Source organism: Dermacentor variabilis, chromosome 8 (assembly GCF_050947875.1).
Source record: "Dermacentor variabilis isolate Ectoservices chromosome 8, ASM5094787v1, whole genome shotgun sequence".
Taxonomy (NCBI): Eukaryota; Metazoa; Arthropoda; class Arachnida; order Ixodida; family Ixodidae; genus Dermacentor; species Dermacentor variabilis.
Genome location: NC_134575.1, coordinates 26,619,989 through 26,640,861, shown reverse-complemented (window position 1 = coordinate 26,640,861; position 20,873 = coordinate 26,619,989). Strand labels below are relative to the sequence as shown.

Genomic DNA, 20,873 nt, shown 5'->3' with positions numbered 1-20,873 from the left:
AGCAGCAAATTCTTTCAATAAAAACAGTGCACCGAACAGCAAGAATCATTAATCATTTTCACTAAGAATGAGTATGTATCTGTGAATGCCGCTCCTGAAACTTCAAGTTGACCTGCTATGCGTCCAAGCTTCACCCAAACAGCACTTGCTGCATTGTCTGTGGCAAAATCCAGCCACCTATTGCATAACAAATCCATTACAAACCTTGTTGAGATACCTGGTGACAGGATATGCTATCAGATTTTAAAAAAGTTTTAAAATGTGACCTACTACTTACCATGCGTTCTTTGGCCGCCTGATACCGGACTTCATCCAGTGTGCGCTTCCCACCAAACTTCCTCCTTGATTCGCCCATGAGACCTGGCGTTTCTGGGAGCCTTCGTCGTGTATTCTTAAACTTGCTCCTCAGGGCCAGGTTCCAGCATTGCTGAAAGTAGCATCAAAGTTAAATAAAGTACTCTAGATCGTAGAAAATCTGGTTAACCATTCGACCCCCGAGTCCTTTCATAATAAAGTGCACAAAGTTTACCGATACAGTCGCTGACCGATAACTAGAACACGCTCGATTATGTCTGGACTACTTCGCGGCCCTGTCGTTGGCCCCATAGACATAATTCATAAGGATGACCGAACTTTAAGAAACCTTGCGACGTGCCTTTAAATAATTCAGACTTCGTCTCCACGATTGTGAATTAATTTGGTCACCAAGTCAAGTGGAATAACACATTGACAGATGACAACCATTCCTGGCACTGTGATAAGACGGCACACTTGACGCTGTGCCAAGAATACCATCGTTTGCCTATGCAACTGACACTAGTTGCACCAAATCCTGCGAAAGTGAAAGCACCCCTCAAAAGTGGTCATCCGAGAACATGGAACACTTTCTTTTTGCCCGCTCACGAAAGAAAGTCCCCTGCTTTCTATAGAATTCGATATTTCAGACTGCTGTTTATTCAGGCTTTTAGGCGGTCCCCATCGAGTCTAAATCGTCGGCTGGCGACTGTATTTTAATTGTCGCGCATTAACTCCGAATTCGAAAAATATATTACTTGCGCAATTTATCCCTTGTAATGACCTAAAAAATTAATGAAATCCTGAAAAGAAATACTTTCTTTAACCACATGCACAAGGTTCAAGCTTAATTATCTGGACACATGATAACTAGAGGAATGAAAAATATGCCCAAATGCCAAAACTCAAATGCACAATGTGAACAAAGTTCACGAGCGCAGCTCGTCTGAGGCAAACAGAGCAGAAGCTGTGACCTGGACATGTATGTCTCGAGCTTCGCAGGTAAAGGGTTCATGCAACACGGGAAAAAATTTATTGCTTGCAACAGTGCGATGCGGTGACAGCAATACTAGTTCATCCCCGATACGTGTTCTCGATATGTGTCATCTCCATTTGCTACAGTACTGCACACCGCGGCCTCCAAAATACATGCACAGGTGTAACCACTATCACAATCGGTGGAGTGCACAAAATCCTGCGCAATTTACCAAGCCTCAAGGCAGGGCAACATCACGATAGTTAGCGTGCCCAGCCACCAACTGCACATTGCCGCAGGGGCGTGACCTCGAATCTTAATGACGGAGGCGGGGCGCCCTTTGGTTAACCTATGACAAGGGCGCAGCAGAGGACGAGGAAGTGGCCCATCTTTGACAACATGACAAAGGTGATGACAATGACAATGGTGGTGGCGTAACAAAAAAAAAACAGATAGATGCAGTAGACCCACTTTCGAGCCTTTAACTGCTGTCGCAGAAATACACACAACGCAGAACTGCCGACAAGCATGACCCGTAATTTTAGTTATGGCATTGTGCAGATGAGATGATGACAAGTATTCACTTCAGCGCGACGACACTTGTCAGTTGCCAGTACTAAGTCGCAGTAAGAGCAGCAGGAGAAAAGATAATGGTCTGTGAAAAAAAATACGATCTCGACAAACTTTTACCAGCAGTCTTTCATCTGCCACTATGAAACAAGTAAACCCAGGCAGAACTTTTGCCACCAGCAAGGAAATAAGTTAGAGTTACCCGTGATAATGGAACCTTACCCAATTGAAAGGCCCCTCAGCCAGGTGTGGATACTTCACCACCAATGAATCAATTGCCCTTCTGTACAGCCTCATGGTTGGATACCTGTGAAAGAGGTTTGCAAACTAGCTCAATGCAACTCAGCAGACTATTCTGTCCACCAAAATAATCTAAGAATGAAGAAGCAGAATGCAGCAATAATGAAACACAGAGCACTTTGGGACTAAAATGAATGAAAAATCTTTATCATGAATGAATAAGAGTAGCCGGCAGTGTAGGGGCTACAACAAATATGAGGTAGTGATGCACGACCAATGCTGATTTGACCACTGAGTTGAGCAGAAATAGCAATATTTTCGTTTTGATACATTGCTAGCACGGTCGTCAGCCCTATCACCAGCGCTTCATTGAAATCAAAACTAGCAAAGCCTGATCGATCCAGTAGTCACAGATGAATATCTGGGGCATGCACTGACCGTACTTTCATCTATCTGTAGCAATAGCATGACAATAGACGAGTTACACTCCGTTTTACCTAGGACGAAATCATGCAACGAGGCATTGAGAAGAGCCTTACAGGGTGATCTTGTAGCAGGCTTGAAACAGGACGAAGATAATGTGCCTCCTCATTTTTGGAGTGATCAGCGTTTTCCTCTCCAGGGCCCTGTCGCACCAGATGCCGAAGGAAGGAGGCAACGTGAACTTGAGGTAATCTTTGCGATCGTGTTCATGCTTAGGTATGATCGTCATTTTCGATGTCAGTGGCAAGTTACCAGCTTCCAGCTGGCTAGGCAGCATTGCACGCAGATCCTCCGTAACACGTGACAACCTCCTGCAATGAAGACACACACACAAAAAAAAATGCTGCATTTACTCGTATAAAGCCTGCACTTTTTCATCTGATATTCTTTAACAAGGTGTGGGCCTTGGCTGCTCACTCAAGCCTCAAACTACACTCTGGCTGCTGTACTAAATAACACAATCACCAGCTGTCGGCTATGAACACATTAGTCGATTGTCCTCGTGGCTTTGGCTGCCCTTGTCGTTTGACAAGATCGCCTCATCGGCATTTTCCCAAAGCTGGTCGCCCTCTGTGCCATCGAGCGTATTAAGTGTTTGAGGTTCCTATCAGCTTGAAGCTCTTGATAATTAAAAGCACACACCATGCATTGAATACCCACAAGCACTCTTTGCAGCGATGCCTTCCTTGTGCAGCCAAAAGCATGACGCAGCTAAACAACAAGCCGCAAAAGAGCCAGCGCAGCCAATAGTGCAACATACTGGTATTAATGCCTCATGATCTGGTGGGACACGGTAATGACGACGATCATGATGCCATCATTGGCAGGAACAGCAGGACCACGGAGGAAGAAAATAAACTCTATGGGCAGGAGAGTAACCAGTGCTATCTAGTAGCGACTTTCAGAAATTAACCAGCATGCAGCATGGCCTCCAAGGTTGAACCACACACGCTAACCCGATCTCAGAGGCCATGTGTGCATGAATGCATGTATTAAACTTTCTCAAAATTTTCAGGCTCCGAAGTGAGCATGCAGGCCTTTCACGAGTAAGTACAGTAATATAATATATCAGAAAACTTCAGCGATTAAGTCCTAGGACGCTGAACCCTTTAGCTGTGATAGCAGCAGGCTATAGCAGTGGACAGCACAAGGTGCACACAATGTCATCTTCATGTCCTATAAGAGAGAGATGGAAAACAATTTTAAAGCGCAAACATTTGGCAGCCATTCCTGCATTTTGCGGTGCTGTCATCCCTCGCCGTAACCAGCTTCATAGCCGGAGCCAGCGCGCTCCTGGCGCCATCTCCCGCACACGGCGCGAGCCTTGCTCCCTTCTCTTCTCCTCCAATGCCACCCCCATGCGGCGGCAATCAGAGCGCCGGCTCGGTGGCGGCTGATCTCGATTATCTGCTGCTGCCCAAGTCGAAACGCGTAGCTGCCGCAGTTCACCACTGCATGTACCCTGTCCCTGCCCCCTCCCCCTCCTTGGTAGCAACTGCGCGAGAGCACAACACGGTGTTCTCCGTTTGCCGAAGCGCCGGCTCGGTATCAGCGGGTCACGGTGCACACTTCTCAAGCCGAAACGCAGAGCCACCTTCAGTTGACTCGCTAGCAGCGTCAGTCAGTAGCTGCCATCTCTTCACTGTGCAACGTTCTTATGTGCCTACGCGCTGCCTTCCACGACCTCCCAATAAGCGAGGCAGTTGCGCCAAGCTACACCCCGTTTGTGCTGGCTGGTATGAAATGTTCCCCACAAGACGGATTGTCCGAGGCTCACAGACGGTTTATATATTACAACATAATCCATCTGCCTATATAAACAGTTTATTCTCAGCCAGTTCTTTCTGAGCCACGAGCGAGGCAATCGGTGGAAGTGCTTTATCTGCCGCTGTTGCTAAACAAGCTGCCCGAGCAGAGGTCCACGGCCGTCGCCGCCAGAATCCAGAGGTGCGCTGCGCCAAACAAGGCATTGGTGCAGCAAGTCGAGCACATATCCATCTATTTCTCCGACCACAAAGCTTCCTTCATGACAATCAAGAACTGGGAGTGGAGCGTTTCTTGAAGAAGGAATATGTGTGAAGAATAAATGTCTGTAACTGTACATACATGTATTGCTTGAACTCTTCACCTAAATATATCGAAAAGCCAAGAAAGCTGAAGAGCTGCACTCAAACTACACATTAGGAAGTAATGTAATCATCAGCAATTTTTAATTTACCATATAAGTATGCTGGTGTACTATATAAAAAACAGGGATGGCAGGGTAAAAGCTACATAACACAATCTTGACTAGTAAAACCTGTCCGTGAAACCAGGCACCGGACATAACGAGATAGTTTATTTTAGAAATGCTTGGCAAGGCAACATAAAAGAGACATGCAGTAAAATTAAAAACATGCTAACTTGAAACAGTGCCAAAAAATGAAAATATCATACCTCTCAGGCAGTGAAAAAAAAAAAAAAAGTCATTCACAAGAGCACTTGCAGAGATGTGTCCTTAGGTACACAACGTAGTTTTGGCCTGTTTGTATTTTCTGAGCATTGTGGGAAGGCAGTAACACAGTGAAGAACGCAATTATTAAAGTAATCAAGTATTTGATGCTTGTTATTTATGTGCTATGATGTGTTTTATTCTCAAATACTGTATCTGGTGGATAGTAATGCGGCACGGGATATTTTGATATTTTGTTTTTTTTTCCCCGAGTCAGTATTTGTCGCTTGTTATTCGATGTGGCATATCATAATTTTCTTTCTTTTTTACAAGTCTAGTACGGATGCTTGCTTGCGACGTTCACATGCTACCTGCACATATTTGCTGATTTCAAATTGAGCAGTGTGTAATGGCCCCTCTATGCCTTGTTGGTGCTGTGAGTACTGTGATAAATAAATAAATCAATTAATTAATTCATTTGCACATGGGCGTGGAACTACCCAGTGTTCAGTGTAATTGTTCAGGCAAGAACCACGATGGTGGTGCAAATTAGCAGCATCTGCCAATGCTATGGTAGAATGCACCTTTTGAAGTAGTGTGACATGCGAAGCCACCATTTGCTTCCAAGAAAATCTACATATCTTCAGTGGTGTCGCCACAGACAATGCACACTTGGCTTGGCTATCGGCTATGGCTATTGGCTATGGCTATCGCAAGCAAAATCGGCAAGTAAAGCTAGCAGATGTAGTACTAAACTGAGCCCAAATTTCGAGCAGAAATCAGCCAGCACGTTATATACTCGGTGCTAAATCTATTTACGCAACACTCGCTGTATAGTGACCATCGTCACGTCTTTCTTTATGTGCAAGGTTTTTCTGCAAAGCGCAAACGATTTGCCCAACATGCACTCACATGGCTGCGTCTTCAGTTTCTTTGGCTTTCTCGGCCTCAGCAGCAGCGGTGGACACTGCCTCTTCTTCAGAATGGACTGCTGGTTCGTCAGGAACATCCTCAACGCTGCTGAAAAACAGACATGGAATGAATTGTTTCATGGCAAAAGATTTAAAGCAGCACTCCTTTGTTGATAGGTACGGCATTAGCCCCTCACAGCTGCAAGCAATTAAGCCACTTTAAGGTTGTTCTAGTCAGAAACCAATCCACCCGTTTTGGATGCCATGCAGAAAGAGCACTTATCTGAACAAACACTGAAAAGTAAGTATGCTGTTGGGCTAGTTGGTACACGGTATTTATACAGTTCAACCAGTTTTAACAAAACATCAGTTATAACAATGAGAAGCTGTTGCACCGTCAACTTTTTGTATGTTTTCCATGGTGAAATAACCAGCTTACTACAGTGCCCCAATGCCGCTATAACGCGAACTCTGGCTGCTAGGTGTTCATGCTGGTGTTCGTGCTGAAAGGTAGTGCAATGCAACATCCTTGAAAAGGAAAAAAAAAACAAGAAATTCGAGTCACTGCATGATGGCCTACTGCCCCAACAGCCACCACGCTCATTTTCCAGCCTTCTTCGTTCGCCTCTCTCCCGTACCCCTTCCACCCCTCCTAACACGAATGGACTGCGCCAACTGCGCTGCTCCCAGATTGCTCGCTGGATCCTCATTCAGCACAGTCCTGCAAACAGCTTTAAAAGTTACGCAAAAAAGAGGTGAGGCATGCAGACAGGACACAAGAGTAGAGAAGTGGACAACACGAACGCTGACTGTCAATTGAAGGGAGCACTGAGGCGAAAAATGAAGACACAAAACTCATCTGCGCATCAGCCTTCTAATCTGTCCCTACATTGCCAAGACTGTAACTGCACGCCAAAGTTATATAAACGTGCGATATTGTACAGGCACAAGAATGAAGATACACGTCTTATGGTAGAGGCACGGCATATCTATAATGGTGGAACTGCGCGCGTGAGGCAGCCTTCAATTACTTTACATAAGGAAGAGATTAAGTGCCTTAACAGTTATCTCTCACGTAGGCTGGCACACGTACCCGACTGACACGTGGTGATACCATTCCTGAGCTTGCGCAGATGAGTTTTGTGTCTTCTTTCTTTTTTTGCCTCAGTGCTCCCTGCAGTTGATAGTCGGCGTTCGTGTTGTCCACTTTTCTACTCTTGTGTCCTGTCTGCACGCCTCACCTCTTTTTTGCATAATGAATCCTTACCAACTAGCTCAGCTTTCTGTCGGTCTAAGCTTTAAAGGGACACTGAAGCAAATATTAAGTCAAGCTAAAGTGAGATTAGCGCTCGGGAATTTCCAAGGCATCAATATTATCGTAAAGAGGGCTTTAGTAATCGAGAAACTGAGGTAAATGTAGGACATGATTAGAGACTCGCCTGGGACATTCAAGCACTTGCCCGATGATGAAAGCACTCCTCAGTTAAATTCCGTCACTAGTATTCAACCACTCGTTGCAAAAAACATCATTGTGTTGTATTAGAAGACGAAATAAAATGTTACTAATCCAGTTCTATTTCATTTTTAGAAAAAAGAACTAATTGAAATGACCCTCAACAATGACACGGGCAGTCGAAATGTTCAGTTTTCGCTCGACTCTGCGCCGCCCACGCTTTCGCGTTTCAATACTTTCCTGATCGTGTAGTGCCGCCGCGCTGGTTTTGCTGGCTCGCGAAACTCGCACAAACTGCAAGAACTTCCATATTATGCCGCGGGATGCCCGAACGGTCTACGCCACTTGACCAAAAAGCAGCTGCAGCGGCGAATCCACCGCTCTGTCTTGGCTCGATGCCACCATCTGTCGGGCGCCGTTTTACTCATCGATGGCAGCAAAGGGCGGTGATGGCATATGCAATGTCACCACTCCCCCGTTTGGGTGGCGGGAGATTTCAATTTTGAAAAAGGTATTCGGACCCTTCAGATGCAATTTTCCAGTAAACTAAGTCTTTTCTTGGCCCGAAACAAGCATTGCGAGGTTTCTGGAATGGTATTTAAACAGTCCACGTCAACTTCTTATTTGCCTTTAGTGTCCCTTCAATCGCTTGCGTTTGTCTTTGTTGGTTGCATCAAAATCGTTCTTGGCCATGTGGTTTACCACACTCGTTTGACTCGCCACCGAAACGGAAGATGGCTTATCTACCAACTTATCATCGGCAATGCACAATGCTGCCCGTGAAGAGAAAGTGCACGGCTACAGATTTGGAAACTAAGTGCTTCTAACCGATGAGGCGATCGTCGCGAACGTGCTTGCATCGGATAGCGAGAGCAACACTGACAGTGATGACGCGGTAGGGCAGGCTTCCTCAACGTTGTCCTCACAGGAGGCTCGGCAGATGATTCAATCCCTCCTTCCGGGGGCTTCATTCCCGCGAAGAACCTTCCATGGAGCACTCAGATGCCTTGGAGAAGGATGTCAGCAAGCTTTGCATAAAGCATGCAAGGCTGAAGGACATAGGGTTTTCTCGTGCAAGCCAGTGAAAAGTATGTGGCGAGACGCTTGTGGCGATGTCACCTCAGCATTTCTTCTGGATTTCTGTAGCTGACAGGCTGCCGTGGCAACCTTCTCACATATATTAAAAGGCCCCTTTTGGGGCCACCAAGGTGATGTCTCAGCGGAGGTCGCATATCGCTTGGGCCCGTGACCCCTCTTTACAGTTGTTATAGCAGTGTCATTCTTTAACGACGACAGCCACGGCTTGTTACCCAGGAAGCAGTTAAACGAGTGAACAGAATCAACAGCCGGATGGAGGAATGTGGTGGGGAGTGGCACTGGGCTCCACGCCATTATAGTTTTCTCGCATGAGCTCTGCCATCCCCCTATTTTGATTTGTTCATACAACTCGGTTGTCAAGGGAAAATGAGACATCCACCCAAACGTAGCTAAGTGCTACAAAGGAAACCCATACGGGTTCCTCAAAAGAAAAGCTTCACAGTTGAATAAAAATTCATCCTGGTCTGGAACTCGAACCCAGGACTACCACCTTTCCGGAGAACCCGCTCTACCATCTATACCATCTGTATCTCCATACCAGCTGTATTTCCATATTACCAAATTTTTTTAGATTCATGTGTGGCATATCAATTTTGTGCGCTTTGGATGTACTATTAAATGCAATTCACAGAATTGTGACATCGTTTTTCATTGTCGAGTTCGAGAGTTGTAAACTTGATAGTTTCGTTTTCTGAAAATTTTCTATTTTGGCAGGGCGAAGTCGAATTTGTCACCAACTTGAAGCAAAGGCAAGAGTTTGACGTAATAGTTCTGCGTGAACCCATAAGGTGGAGAGAAGTAATTAGTAAAGGGAAAATCAGACATCCAACCGTTTGACTTCACCCTGCCTTCTGCTAGCCGCTTGGTTAGCTCAGATGGCGCAGCGGCTGCCCCGGAAAGGCGGTGGTGCCGGGTCCCGGACCAGGGCGAATTTTTCAACTGCGAGGCTTTTCTTTAAAGAAACCCGTATGTTGTTTTTTTTAGCAAATGCCAGAAATGGGTGGATGTCTGATTTTCCCTTTATTAATGCCATGACTTTACTACCACAAGACAAAAAAGAAGTCAGCGCTCAAAAAGCAAGGTAAAATGTGGAAGTTTGAAAGCTAGGAAGTGGGCTCACATCATAATTGATTCCACAGAATCTGTATCACGGTCGGTGCTCGTCATAGTGTCAGCACAAGGTGCTTGCACAAGAACATCACCTGCTGTGCAAATAGCTGGCACTGCGTTGACATCACTGTGGGAAAAAAAAAAACGAAATGTACACCACCTGTTTTCATACAACGAACTCATGACATAAAAACGCAAAAATGTGACACTAACACAAGCATGTTTGCATGGTGAGCCAAAGCGAATTGTGGACAAGTATCTTTCATGTAACCATAGGAATAGAGGACTCAAACAGCAGTATAAAAAGCGCAATTGGGCAGCTCATTCTGGCACACAAAGCAAACAACTTGAATCTGATGGTACAGGGTTGCCAAGTGCTTTGCAACACAAATTTCCAAATGCAAATACAAACGCACATGTTAAAAACATATACTAGAAGACACTTTAAACTGTGAACTAAATTGTGTACACACTACACCTACAATGTATGCTCGTAACACCGAACAAGCAACATGAAAAAAAAAGCTAGACATCGTTAGTTTAGAAGGACATGCAGTGAAATGTCGAATAAGGGTGCATTGGCAGTTTTTAGAGTGTAAAATGATTCAAATGAGATGAAAAAACAGGACAGGTTCCTTCACATTGTTTCACATTCTTTTACACCATAATAGAATGAATCAACTAATCCAGCAACAAGTATACTCGCACATCATTAAATTACACTGCCAAAGCAGGATCAAAATGTCCTTTATCGAGAGTAAACAACTGGCAAGCTGGTAGTATGATCAGAAGCCAACAAAGAAAGACACCAAAGTCAACATAGGGGGAATTACTTGTACTTACTAACTGAATTAAAGAAACTCTAGATTGATGGAAATGAAAATGGATCGAGAGAACAACTGGCCGCAGGTGGGGAACGATCCCACGCATTCGCAGTACGTGTGCGGTGCTCTTATGAACTGAGCTGCCACCAAGGTTTGTAAGTGACGGCGCTGGCTAACACTCTCAGGGTTAGCTCTACTAGTAAAACATAAATACCCCAGAAAGTGGATGGGGAAACAGCGCTGCGGTAGCTGAACTGGTAAGAGCATCACACACATAATGTGAGTATGTGGGATTGTTCCCCACCTGCAGCCAGTTGTTTTTCATCCATTTTCATTTGCATTAATTTATGATTTCTGTAATTCAATTAGTAAGTACAAGTAATTTCCCCTATGTTGACCTTGGTGTGTTTCTTGTTTGGCTTCTTATGATATGATACATAAAATTGGGCCCCTCGGTTCCCTTTTTTCTTGCTGCAAGCCAGTAGTTAACACAACATTTAAAAAAGAAGATGGCTTCAATTCCACATTCATTTCGTCAACAATCACTCAGGGTTCAAAGAGTTCCGCAATGAAATTAATTTTCCATCCTTGTAATCAGCAACCTGCTCAAGTCCACTACAGCATGAATTCCTCTTCCTGCAATCTTCGTTAAGACCTTCTACGCATAAAATTTTTAAAAATTTCATCACCCCTAAGTTGAACTTGTGTCAAACAGCCCAGCTTACTTTAGTCCCACACCACTGCTTTAAAAAGCCAGACAAAATGATCCGTCAATGCTCTCCAATACTTTTTTCGGACGTCTGTGCTTGTGGTCCATCTCTGACAGTTTTGTTCTTATAGGCGCTCTCTTGTCAACCAGCGCATCATCAACCAGTGAGACCGATAAATGCCCTGTCAGACAACTTCAACACTGAAGCATGAATATGTGGCAAGGCAAAATTATTTGCCTACCTGGACTGGACGTTGTATGGTAGCCCGTCTAGGTGCCTGGGAAGCGGGGACGCCACCTGACGTAATGCTGTGTGTGGTGCAACCTGGCGTCTGAAAATTTAGCCATAAAGAAGACAACTTAATCTGCACAGCACAGCAATGGTCATAATACTACTCTTTCGCACAATTCAACCTAGTTTGAAAGTGTTATCGTGCAGCGCGTAGGCAACAAGATTTCTATGCATTTTCTTGAAACAGTGTACATACTTTCAGAACACTATTTACAGGCACAGAAAGTAGGAACACCGACACAGCTTAGACAAGGGCTAAACAACATGCCACATGTGTACCCCAAGTGGGTCATTAGTGCTGTGGCCCATCTCATGTCCCCTTCGGACAAGAAAAATAGTGACCCGCAGCAGCACTTAAATATGCAGCGCACAGGGTATTGAAAGGAAAAAACAAGTGCAACAGTGCAAGAATTTTGTTGACAACCGATGAGAAAGGAATGATGAATTTATTCTTCAGATTACCAATGCCAAGACCACATTGTTGGCGCGTTGTCCACAATCGAATTAAACGTGCAGTTCCCCAATGTGTTTCGACTGAACTATCAAGAATGGCAGTGCCTGCAAAAAGATACTTTTGCATGGTATGTTCGCCTCACTTTTCAACTTTCACAAATTTGTGCTCATATAGCAGCACATTGTGTGTAAGAGTGATTGCATGTTATTTTCATCTAGTAAAAGTGGCACCCACAATGTCATTTGAGGCTTCGTGCAGATGAGGCAAATGTGCATAACATGTGTGACGAAGGCTTAGCAGACAATCATTTGACATGCTGCCAGCCTTACTTATAATGTCGGCATTCAGATGCAGACCGTGAGCTGTCTATTCTAATAATGAAAGTGGCAACATTTTCTGTCCCTTTCATACAAAACGATAGAATGAAAATGGCATCTCTTTCAATAATTTCTAGCATCAGATTATGTTTTTGGATTCAAGGATAAGTACTCTCTCACATGGAGAAGAGAGCACTACACCAACTTTTCGGAATGTACAGGAATTTTTTGGTTGAGTTCCACCAGTGATCTAAGCTATTCAAAGACAAACCCAGCAAACACCTGTTTTGTCACTTTTTCATAGTTATGATACGCAATTGTGACATTACAGTGCAGCTAGAGCTCGTGTACACGCAGCATCTGCCAGACCTAAAGGTATGGAGCAAGAGCAAAAGCTTTTTCAGTTTTATGGGAACCTTGATGAGAACAAACATGGAAGCATCAATAATGCCTTAAACACACGTCCCTTTGTAAATATATACGAAAGCAGATCAGGGTGTCTATAAAGTTGACATTTCCAAATTCCCCGAGTTTTCCAAGTTTTCCCCGAGTGCTTTTGCAAAATTCCCTGAGTGACACACAACTCTGTTTTACATCAAGACAGGCTGACGCTATGTTGCCCGATGCTGTCACTCTCTAGTAAGCATGCTAAGAAATGACTTAATCCAGTTTGAATTGTAAGCAGTATCATTTATTTTATATTTTAAAAAATCTCTAGCAAGGGGCTAGTAAAATGCACAGCGAATAAGATAACTTTGAAACAAATAGTAAAACTCATTTCAAATCGAGTGAAACATTCTCAGATATGAATAAAAATGAGATGCATACATAAACAAATGTTTTCGAATATCTACTTCAGTCACGAATTATGATCGACTGTCGACACATGTGTGGTGCTTGAGACTCCACTGAAAGCAAATCAAGGTGATAGAATGGCTCTGAGCATTTTATGATGAGTCATAATTACAGAGTAACTAAATATGTCAATATTGTAAAGTCAGTCATTCTACGCTTCTTCGTAAAAAGGATTAAATCCTCCGCTCGAATTACATGCACAAGTTATTCATTAGCCTCAAGTATTTTAAGAAAGAAAAAATGTTTATATATGTATTTCAAGGCTGCTACCGACATGCCCCACATCAAGCATCACGTAAAACATGGCACTGCCTTCACCAAAGCGATACTCTGTAATGATATGTATCACTCAGAAGCAAAATGGAAGTAATTTAGGTTAACAGAATGTTCAATCTGCCGTAAGCTTAATGTTCATGCTCTGTTCCTTGCTACCACTGCACAGAAATGGCAAAAATAGGTCACGTCTACAAATGTTCACGCCATTACTGAAGGTGATATGAGCTACTTTTATCAATTTATAGCAAGCTCGTTGGTGCGAGGCCCAAACTTTGTCACAAATGAGATTCTCAACAGCTGATTTGTCGACCTCAACTCTCCTGACATACTCTCAGCCCGCACACAACACCTTATGTTGCATTTCACTGCTTTAGCGAGTTTATTTCGGTTTGGATGAGGAACAACTGCATTTCAGGGCCAGCCAACACTTTGTTTTTTGAGCTCAAGCTCCTTGAATAAAGCGGCGGCAGGCTTCCTGTCCCGTTCATTCCTCAATGCGTAGGTCCGTCCTGTTCTCGTCTTCCTTCTACTGCGCTTTCGCCCCACGGACCATTCGAAGCATCCTCTCCGTCAGCTGTACAGTCAACGTCCGATTTTTCGGACTCCCTAAGGGCCGCGAAAACGTCCCAAAGATTGGGCAGTCCATAAAAATGAATCCGTCTTTTACTGCCATCAAAGGCTCAAATCGCCACAGGCACATTCGAAAAGGCCTACCATCACGCTTACTAGGCATGTCGGTGCCCGTACTGTGACAGGAGATGGTGGATGGACGCGTGTAATAATTAAGGAATAGATACCGTGTCCTGTGACAATTGCCCCTTTCCACGCTTGTTATGCTTCACTGCGTACCACTTTTGTATTGAGACAAAGCTGACTTTTGGAAACTGGCATTATGCAACGCGTCGTACTTTCCGAGCTTCGAAGCCAATCGCGAGGACTACGAAGACGGAGTCAGTGCCACTGCTCACAGCGGCGAATTCTTTCAATGAAAAACACGGCGCCGAACGGCAAGAAGGTTTATAACGAGCGTTGAAGCAGCTAGGCCTAGCGTTTGCCACGGTGGCAAGGTAATCAAAACAGCGGCAGTGGTGGCTTTGATTAATGCCATTTAGGACCTGCGGTCACGGCAAAAAGTCCGGAAAATCGGACGGCGAAGGGCTCTTGTGTCCGAAATTTCAGAAGTTCTTAGACATTTACGCTATGGGGCACGTGATAGTGCCGCGGAGCCGTCGGGCATCCGGAAAGTCGGCCACTGACTGTACACTCCTCCAGCCGACGACACGGCGTCAAAAGACGATTCATTACGATCCCTCTCTGTTATGCGAGCCAGCATTACTGCGACTATCGTTTCCTTAAAATTACAGCTAATTTCCCTTGATAGAAGCACAAGTTCCCTAAGTTTTCCCTGAGTACTTCCAGACTATTCAAAATCCCTGAGAGTTCCCGGTTTTCCCAGTTGGTAGACACCCTGCAGATGTTCTCTTTGATGAACCTTGAGCACATGGAAGCACCAGTAATGATGCCTTAAACAGGCATCTCTTTGCAAATAAATACATCTGTGAGCAGACACTCTCTTTGATAAGTCTGAACAAAGGCCACTTCAGACTTCAAAGAGGACATTACAAAATGTCCTGGGAACAAGCATGGTGCCAAATATAAACTGCCTTCCGCAAACAAGACATATTTGCCACTAAAAAGTTGCCCGTGTGGCTTCCAGAGAAGTTGGTTTTGTCCCTTTGCTTGTTTTGAGTTCTGCAATCTTCATTTAGACTATTATTTTTAATAAAGTTATTTTTCTTAAACTCTATTTTCAATAAGTTGTTCGAAAAAATGTTACACTATTGCTGGATAAAAAATAAATTGGTCCAATTTTACTATTCCAATTTTCACTGTAAAAGTAGACCGACCTTTTTCAAAAGTCGGTCCACTTTTCACAGTTCACTTTTGTATAAGCACTTACATTAATAAGCCTTCCTGTATCTGAATTCCAGCTGTCAACATTTGAGGTGCTGTTATGAGAAAGCTTTAAAGAGTGCTTAAATTACAAACAGTCCTGACCGCATCAAAAACAATTATGGATGGTAATAGAAAAAGCAGCTGCAGCTCAAGTGTTGACATGAAGGGCTCTGAGCCAAGTAAAGTGTGATTAGCTATGGCAGTGAGATGACGGCAAGGAGTAATCTGTCCAGTCTAGCTGTAATTCTTCATCACCTTAATGACTTTGCAGTGCTTTATTTCCTCTAAACAAACACACTTTCTATATTAACTGTCCTCGAGCTTTCATGCATATTCCATGCAAAGGAGGACGGCTACGCATATATGATAGGTGAACACTTACACAGCCTGGTGCAAAGGATGACTGGGTAGAATGGCTTTAATTGGGGATGTAGCCGCAGTACTCGGAGCAGGATCCTTTTTTGTCACAATGCGCACCTTGGCCTTGTTTGGTACCACATCACCAGGCAACAGGTCCACGAAGTCTTCCAAGTCGGTATCAAATATCTGAATCTGTTGTTGAATGAGTGGAATGTCACTAAGAAGAGGTTTCACGACACATTAAGCGGCAGCATGTGGTAGAGTAATTGCACTTTATTTTAGAGCAACTAGCACATACCAAGGGACAGCACTTTTGTCATGATTATGCTGCTGATAGAGTCAAAATAGATATGTTTACTTTGCACACTGCTATGGTGCAAGGGGTTACCAATCGCTTAACAAAGAGCCTTGATTACTATAGTTGGTGACAACCGTAGGCGGAAAGTTATCATTTTACCGGGAGGGGGGGGGCATCAAGCTTTTCTAACCCCTTGTATATATTGCACTTTAGGGCACTTCGTGTGACCTCGAAGAATTGTTCACTGAAGTGACAGCCTTATATGAGAATTTACAAGACCTCATAGTAGGAGACAGTTCAATTTCACAGCCCGAGTCCTATCCCAACACCAATAATCTGGCGTCTATCAGCGGTGTACTCTTCCTTCGTGTAATTGTCATATACTTCCCTATCACTAATACTGCTTCATCTTTTCGGCGAAACCGCAGGCTCTTTCTGTCTTTTTTTTTCTTTTTCTGTGGGTCTGTATAAGCACACCTGCGCATGACTGCTGTTGATTCTGATTTTGAGCGAATTCCGCTTGGCCTTATTTCGGTTACTGAGTGAATTATAAAGGGTGCCCAAACTATCATGCACCAAGACTTAAATTAAGAGCAGTTGCATTACTCAAAGAAAACCTAATGTATATTGTTTCCAGTACAGTGGAGTAGCCACCAGTAATGCTTTAGTTCCTGAAATGTAATTCTACAATTGCAATTAATTATCTAATCCAAGAAGTGCTGCCCTAATTATCAAAGTGTCAATGAGGCATTTGTAGGCACCCCCAGGCACCCCCAAATGACATCTAACTGCTGTGTTTTCAGCGACGTACTAATTGCATGCAATTCTTTCTGACTAGCAAGCAAACCTCACGAAATATCAGAAATATAAAAAATACCGTGTGACTGCGCTACCACCCTCATCCTAAAGCAGCGCCCACAAATAAGCTTATTGAAAGCAACTGCATTGCCTGTCGCAAACCCGAAGAGACAGGGCATCACCTTAATCAGGGTACGGAAGGAGCACCAACAGCAGGTTTCACGGCTTTTCAGTTATTCCTTGCTCTCCAAGTCACACTTATTATCTGCCTCTCAAGGCCGACTGATCCCACTGATAACAAAAGCCCATTGACAATGTGGCCGAAGCACCATTCTAACCAAGCATGAAACACGAAAAGCAATGTAATAGGCATAGCATGTTTCAAAATCCCAGCTTTGCTCGCACCGCATCGACAGAGTGCATGCGCAGCTATATTTCGCGCCAGAAATTTGCTTCAGACCAAGGCAAAATTAAGTGACGGTTTTATTTTTCATGAAAGTGTATACGTGCTGCAAAAACAGGGTAATGGGAAAAAATAAAAGTGAAATAAACAGACTGGGAAGCGACCCACGTGTAGAGAAAAGGCAAAAACAATGAGCTCAAGAAAGTAAATATAGCACTTCTAAATGAGCCTAATTGGCAATCGGGATGCCTGCACAAAAACAAACAAAAATACACCAAATTTCAGTGTGCCCTTATTATTTATGAATTCGTAAGCGCTGTTGAACACCAGCTGCTGCCTAGAGGACATGTTCGAATATGTCTCTTCCGCAGCTATGCAGTACTGAGTCCGCTTTATTACATCTTCAGTGGCTTTCTTGATGACCGGCGTTGGAATTCAACAGCAGACATGCGTTATCCTTTCCTTGAACTAATCTGAAATTCATCTCAATCATGTAAGCACGGTCTTTCACATAACCTCAAAGAAATAAATTGAGTGGAAAAAGGTCAGGTGACCTGGCCGGCCAATTTACAGGCCCATGCTTTCCAATCTGTTGCACATGAAAAGTCGCATCCAGCTGGTTTCGTGCGCGGCTGCTGCTGTGCGCTGGTGCCCCACCTTGCTGATACCACAGAATTGGAAAACGTGGTAGCGGGACTTCGCTGAGAAACTCATCCACCACTCCTTCAAGGATTTCGTCCACCTAATGCTGTCCAGTCAGTGTGTGATCGAAGAAGATGGGACCGATCATAGCACTGGTGTAAATTTAGAGAAAGACATGGCAATTGGGACAAAACAAAACGCACTTTTAATCATTTGCACTGACGTCAATTCACTTTTGTGGCGATAGGTTTTGTGGCAAAAAACAAAACCATCCGTGCACTTTATCTACGCTAAGACGACAGCTATCACAGCTTGTTTCCAACACTAAATGCGACATGTTACTTCAGCCAAGGCGCAGCAGATAAGGCACTAGCTCGATCACTACGTTTTACAGCTAAGCTGTATATGGCTAGCCGATTCGCTCATCCGTCCGTCTGTCGCCTATATACCGAAAACTCCTCCTGCACAACCCCATGCTAATGCATGAAAAAAGAAAGTGAAAGAGAGGCACACAATTGGCTCGGCGCTAGTCACAGCCGAGCAGGCGTGAAACAGTTTCTCTCCGACACGGATAGGCGACGTGTCATACGTACTCCTGAAGAACAGGCAGCTTTCAATCAACAACGCCGCAAGCAGAACCAGGAATAAACTCATCTACGCCGTCTCATTGCTGCAGCCCAGGCACAAGAGGTTCATGCAGTCGAGTGCAAGCAGCAACTGCGTACTGAGGATCCAGCCGCCTACCAAGCCGTTGTTTAATGAACCGTCGGGATTAACCCAGTGATGAACACCCAGGCCACACGCTTCCACTTCGCTGGTTAACTATCTGTACAGAGTACTTGGGCGGTGATTTTTTTACCCTTCATTTTGTTCTGCCTAATTAAGGAGCCGGTTCGAGGGCACCGCTTTTGATGCAGGTGGGAACGCAGTCACATGGTATTCACCATATTTTGCAGGGTTTGTTTATCAGTCAGAAAAAAATAGTATGCAATCAGTACATCGCTGAAAATACTGCAGTTAGACGTCCCTTGATTGTACCTACAAATGCCTCATTGACACTTTGGTAATTATGATAGTATGTCTCGAGTTACATAATTACAATTACCTAATTAAATATCAGTAACAAAAAAAGTTACTGGCAGCTATTCCACTGTACTGGAAACAAAATGCACTAGGTTTTCTTTAAGTAACAGATTGCTTTTTTTTTAAACCTTGGTGCATGATAGTTAATTGGAACACCCTGTATATATTTATGACCTCTGCATGCAAGTGACAATGTTTCCATTCCTAATAAATGTAGTAAATTATTAGAAGTGTTTTTTTTTATTGAGTCATTAGCTTTACTTACTGGAAAGAGAAGTGAGACTGAGACACATATCATTTCCGTGCATTTCACAAACCGTTGATAAAAGACTCTACCGAAGGGGTCACTAAGTCTACAGGTTTCTTTCAGGGTCAAAAAAGCATGCAAAGCATTTTGAAGTGAGGTGAACACACAGCAACATATTTATTCTCAAGGCATAAGCCATCCATACCTTTAGAAATAATTGTTAATTGGCTACCTCCTTCTCTTTAAGAATATAATAAACTTTTTCCTGTGTATATTACTAAATTTATTGTGTATGTTCATGGTGTTTACAGTGGAAATTTAAAACAATGAAGTGAGAAAATATACGGATGAGGCAGCCGCCGCTGGCAGATCTTATGCGCTTGTTCTCCTATTGTCAGGATTTGCAGAAATAATGCAAAGTATGAATTAAAATCCATGCACGTCCGTGCCAACAGTGACATAGTAAGCTATTAGGCACAATAAAATTTTTAATGAAAAGGTCGAGGCATGTCAAAAGAAACCTCAAATCAAGCGGTTGCAAAACTCTGGCAATGACACGTTAGGTGGGGTGGGGGTAGGCTTCGGCATAGCCGGAGGGGGCTTGAGCACCGGAGCCCCCACTGTAGTCAGCGCCTATGGTCCGCTGAGTTTTTGTGGGCGAAGCTTCTTTGCAATTCTTAAGTTTTTGCCGACTACAGCAGCACAAAACAGACCAGTATTCACGTGAAATACATTGAAAACAACCAAATGGGCACAATCCTTTGCTAAACAACTATCTCAGTATAGATATACCCTAAGCCTTGAAGAAGCACATATTACCAGCTATGCCAAAAAAAAAGAAGAAAAGACATGCACGCACATTTAAGCCTCATCAGTGCACATCGCAGAATATTCAATGATAACTGACGTGTAAATTTGCACTAGTTATTAGGCTTAGGAGTAAGGGTCGACAGCGAATACCTCAGCAACCTTCGGTTTGCCGATGACACTGTTCTATTAAGCAGCACTGCAGACGAGTTACAACAAATGATTGAGGACCTTAACAGGGAGAGTATAAGAGTGGGTTTGAAGATTCGTATGCCGAAGATAAAGATAATGATGAATAACTGGGCAAGGGTTCTGGATTGCAAGGCAGCCTCCAGAGTCTGTTAAGAGGTACGTTTGCCTAGGTCAACTAATCACAGGGCACCCTGGTCACGAGAAGGAAATTGACAGAATAAAAATGGGTTGGATAGCATATGGCAAACATTGTGAGCTCCTTATTGGAAGCTTAACGTTATCATTGAAAGGGACGGTATACAATCAGTGCATTTTACCGATGCTGATGTATCGGGCAGAGACTTTGAGACTGACAAAGAAGCTTGAGAACCAGTTAAGGACCGCACAACACAAAGAACGATGGAACAAAGAATGCTAGGCATAACTTTAGGAGACAGAAGAGAGCAGTTTGGATCAGAGGGCAAATGGGTATAGATGATATTCTAATTGACATTATGAGGAAGCTTTAGCTCAGGTGCTGCCATCTAAATGCATGTAAAAAGAGAATTCGTTTTTCTCGGCAATCACTGCACCAAATTTGATGAGGTTTTTTTGTATTTAAAAGAACTTAAAATCTAGTGACTACTGATTTCAAATTTTTTATTTATGTTGCCAATTTTTAATTAAAAATTGGCAAACATCGAAAATTTTCAAAAAACGAAACTATGAAGTTTACAACTCTGTAAGTCAGCAATGAAAAATTATAACACAATTCTGTGAATTGCATCTAATAGTACATCTAAACCGGACAAAAT

The 20,873-nt window shown here is 43.6% G+C and overlaps 1 protein-coding gene across 3 annotated transcripts in view; it reads right to left on the bottom strand.

Annotated features, from left to right (window-relative positions):
- Window positions 1-20,873, bottom strand: part of LOC142589887 (uncharacterized) — a 43,141-nt gene that overhangs the window by 20,207 nt on the left and 2,061 nt on the right. For 2 of the 3 annotated variants that reach the window (XM_075701544.1, XM_075701546.1), the window contains exons 2-8: window positions 15,632-15,801; window positions 11,342-11,431; window positions 9,577-9,693; window positions 5,907-6,014; window positions 2,620-2,874; window positions 2,063-2,147; window positions 278-427 (exon numbers count right to left, since the gene is read on the bottom strand). In XM_075701544.1, the coding sequence (XP_075557659.1) occupies window positions 278-427; window positions 2,063-2,147; window positions 2,620-2,874; window positions 5,907-6,014; window positions 9,577-9,693; window positions 11,342-11,431; window positions 15,632-15,801 (975 nt within the window). The remainder of the gene's footprint in view (window positions 1-277; window positions 428-2,062; window positions 2,148-2,619; window positions 2,875-5,906; window positions 6,015-9,576; window positions 9,694-11,341; window positions 11,432-15,631; window positions 15,802-20,873) is intronic. The other variant, XM_075701545.1, reaches the window with a different exon arrangement.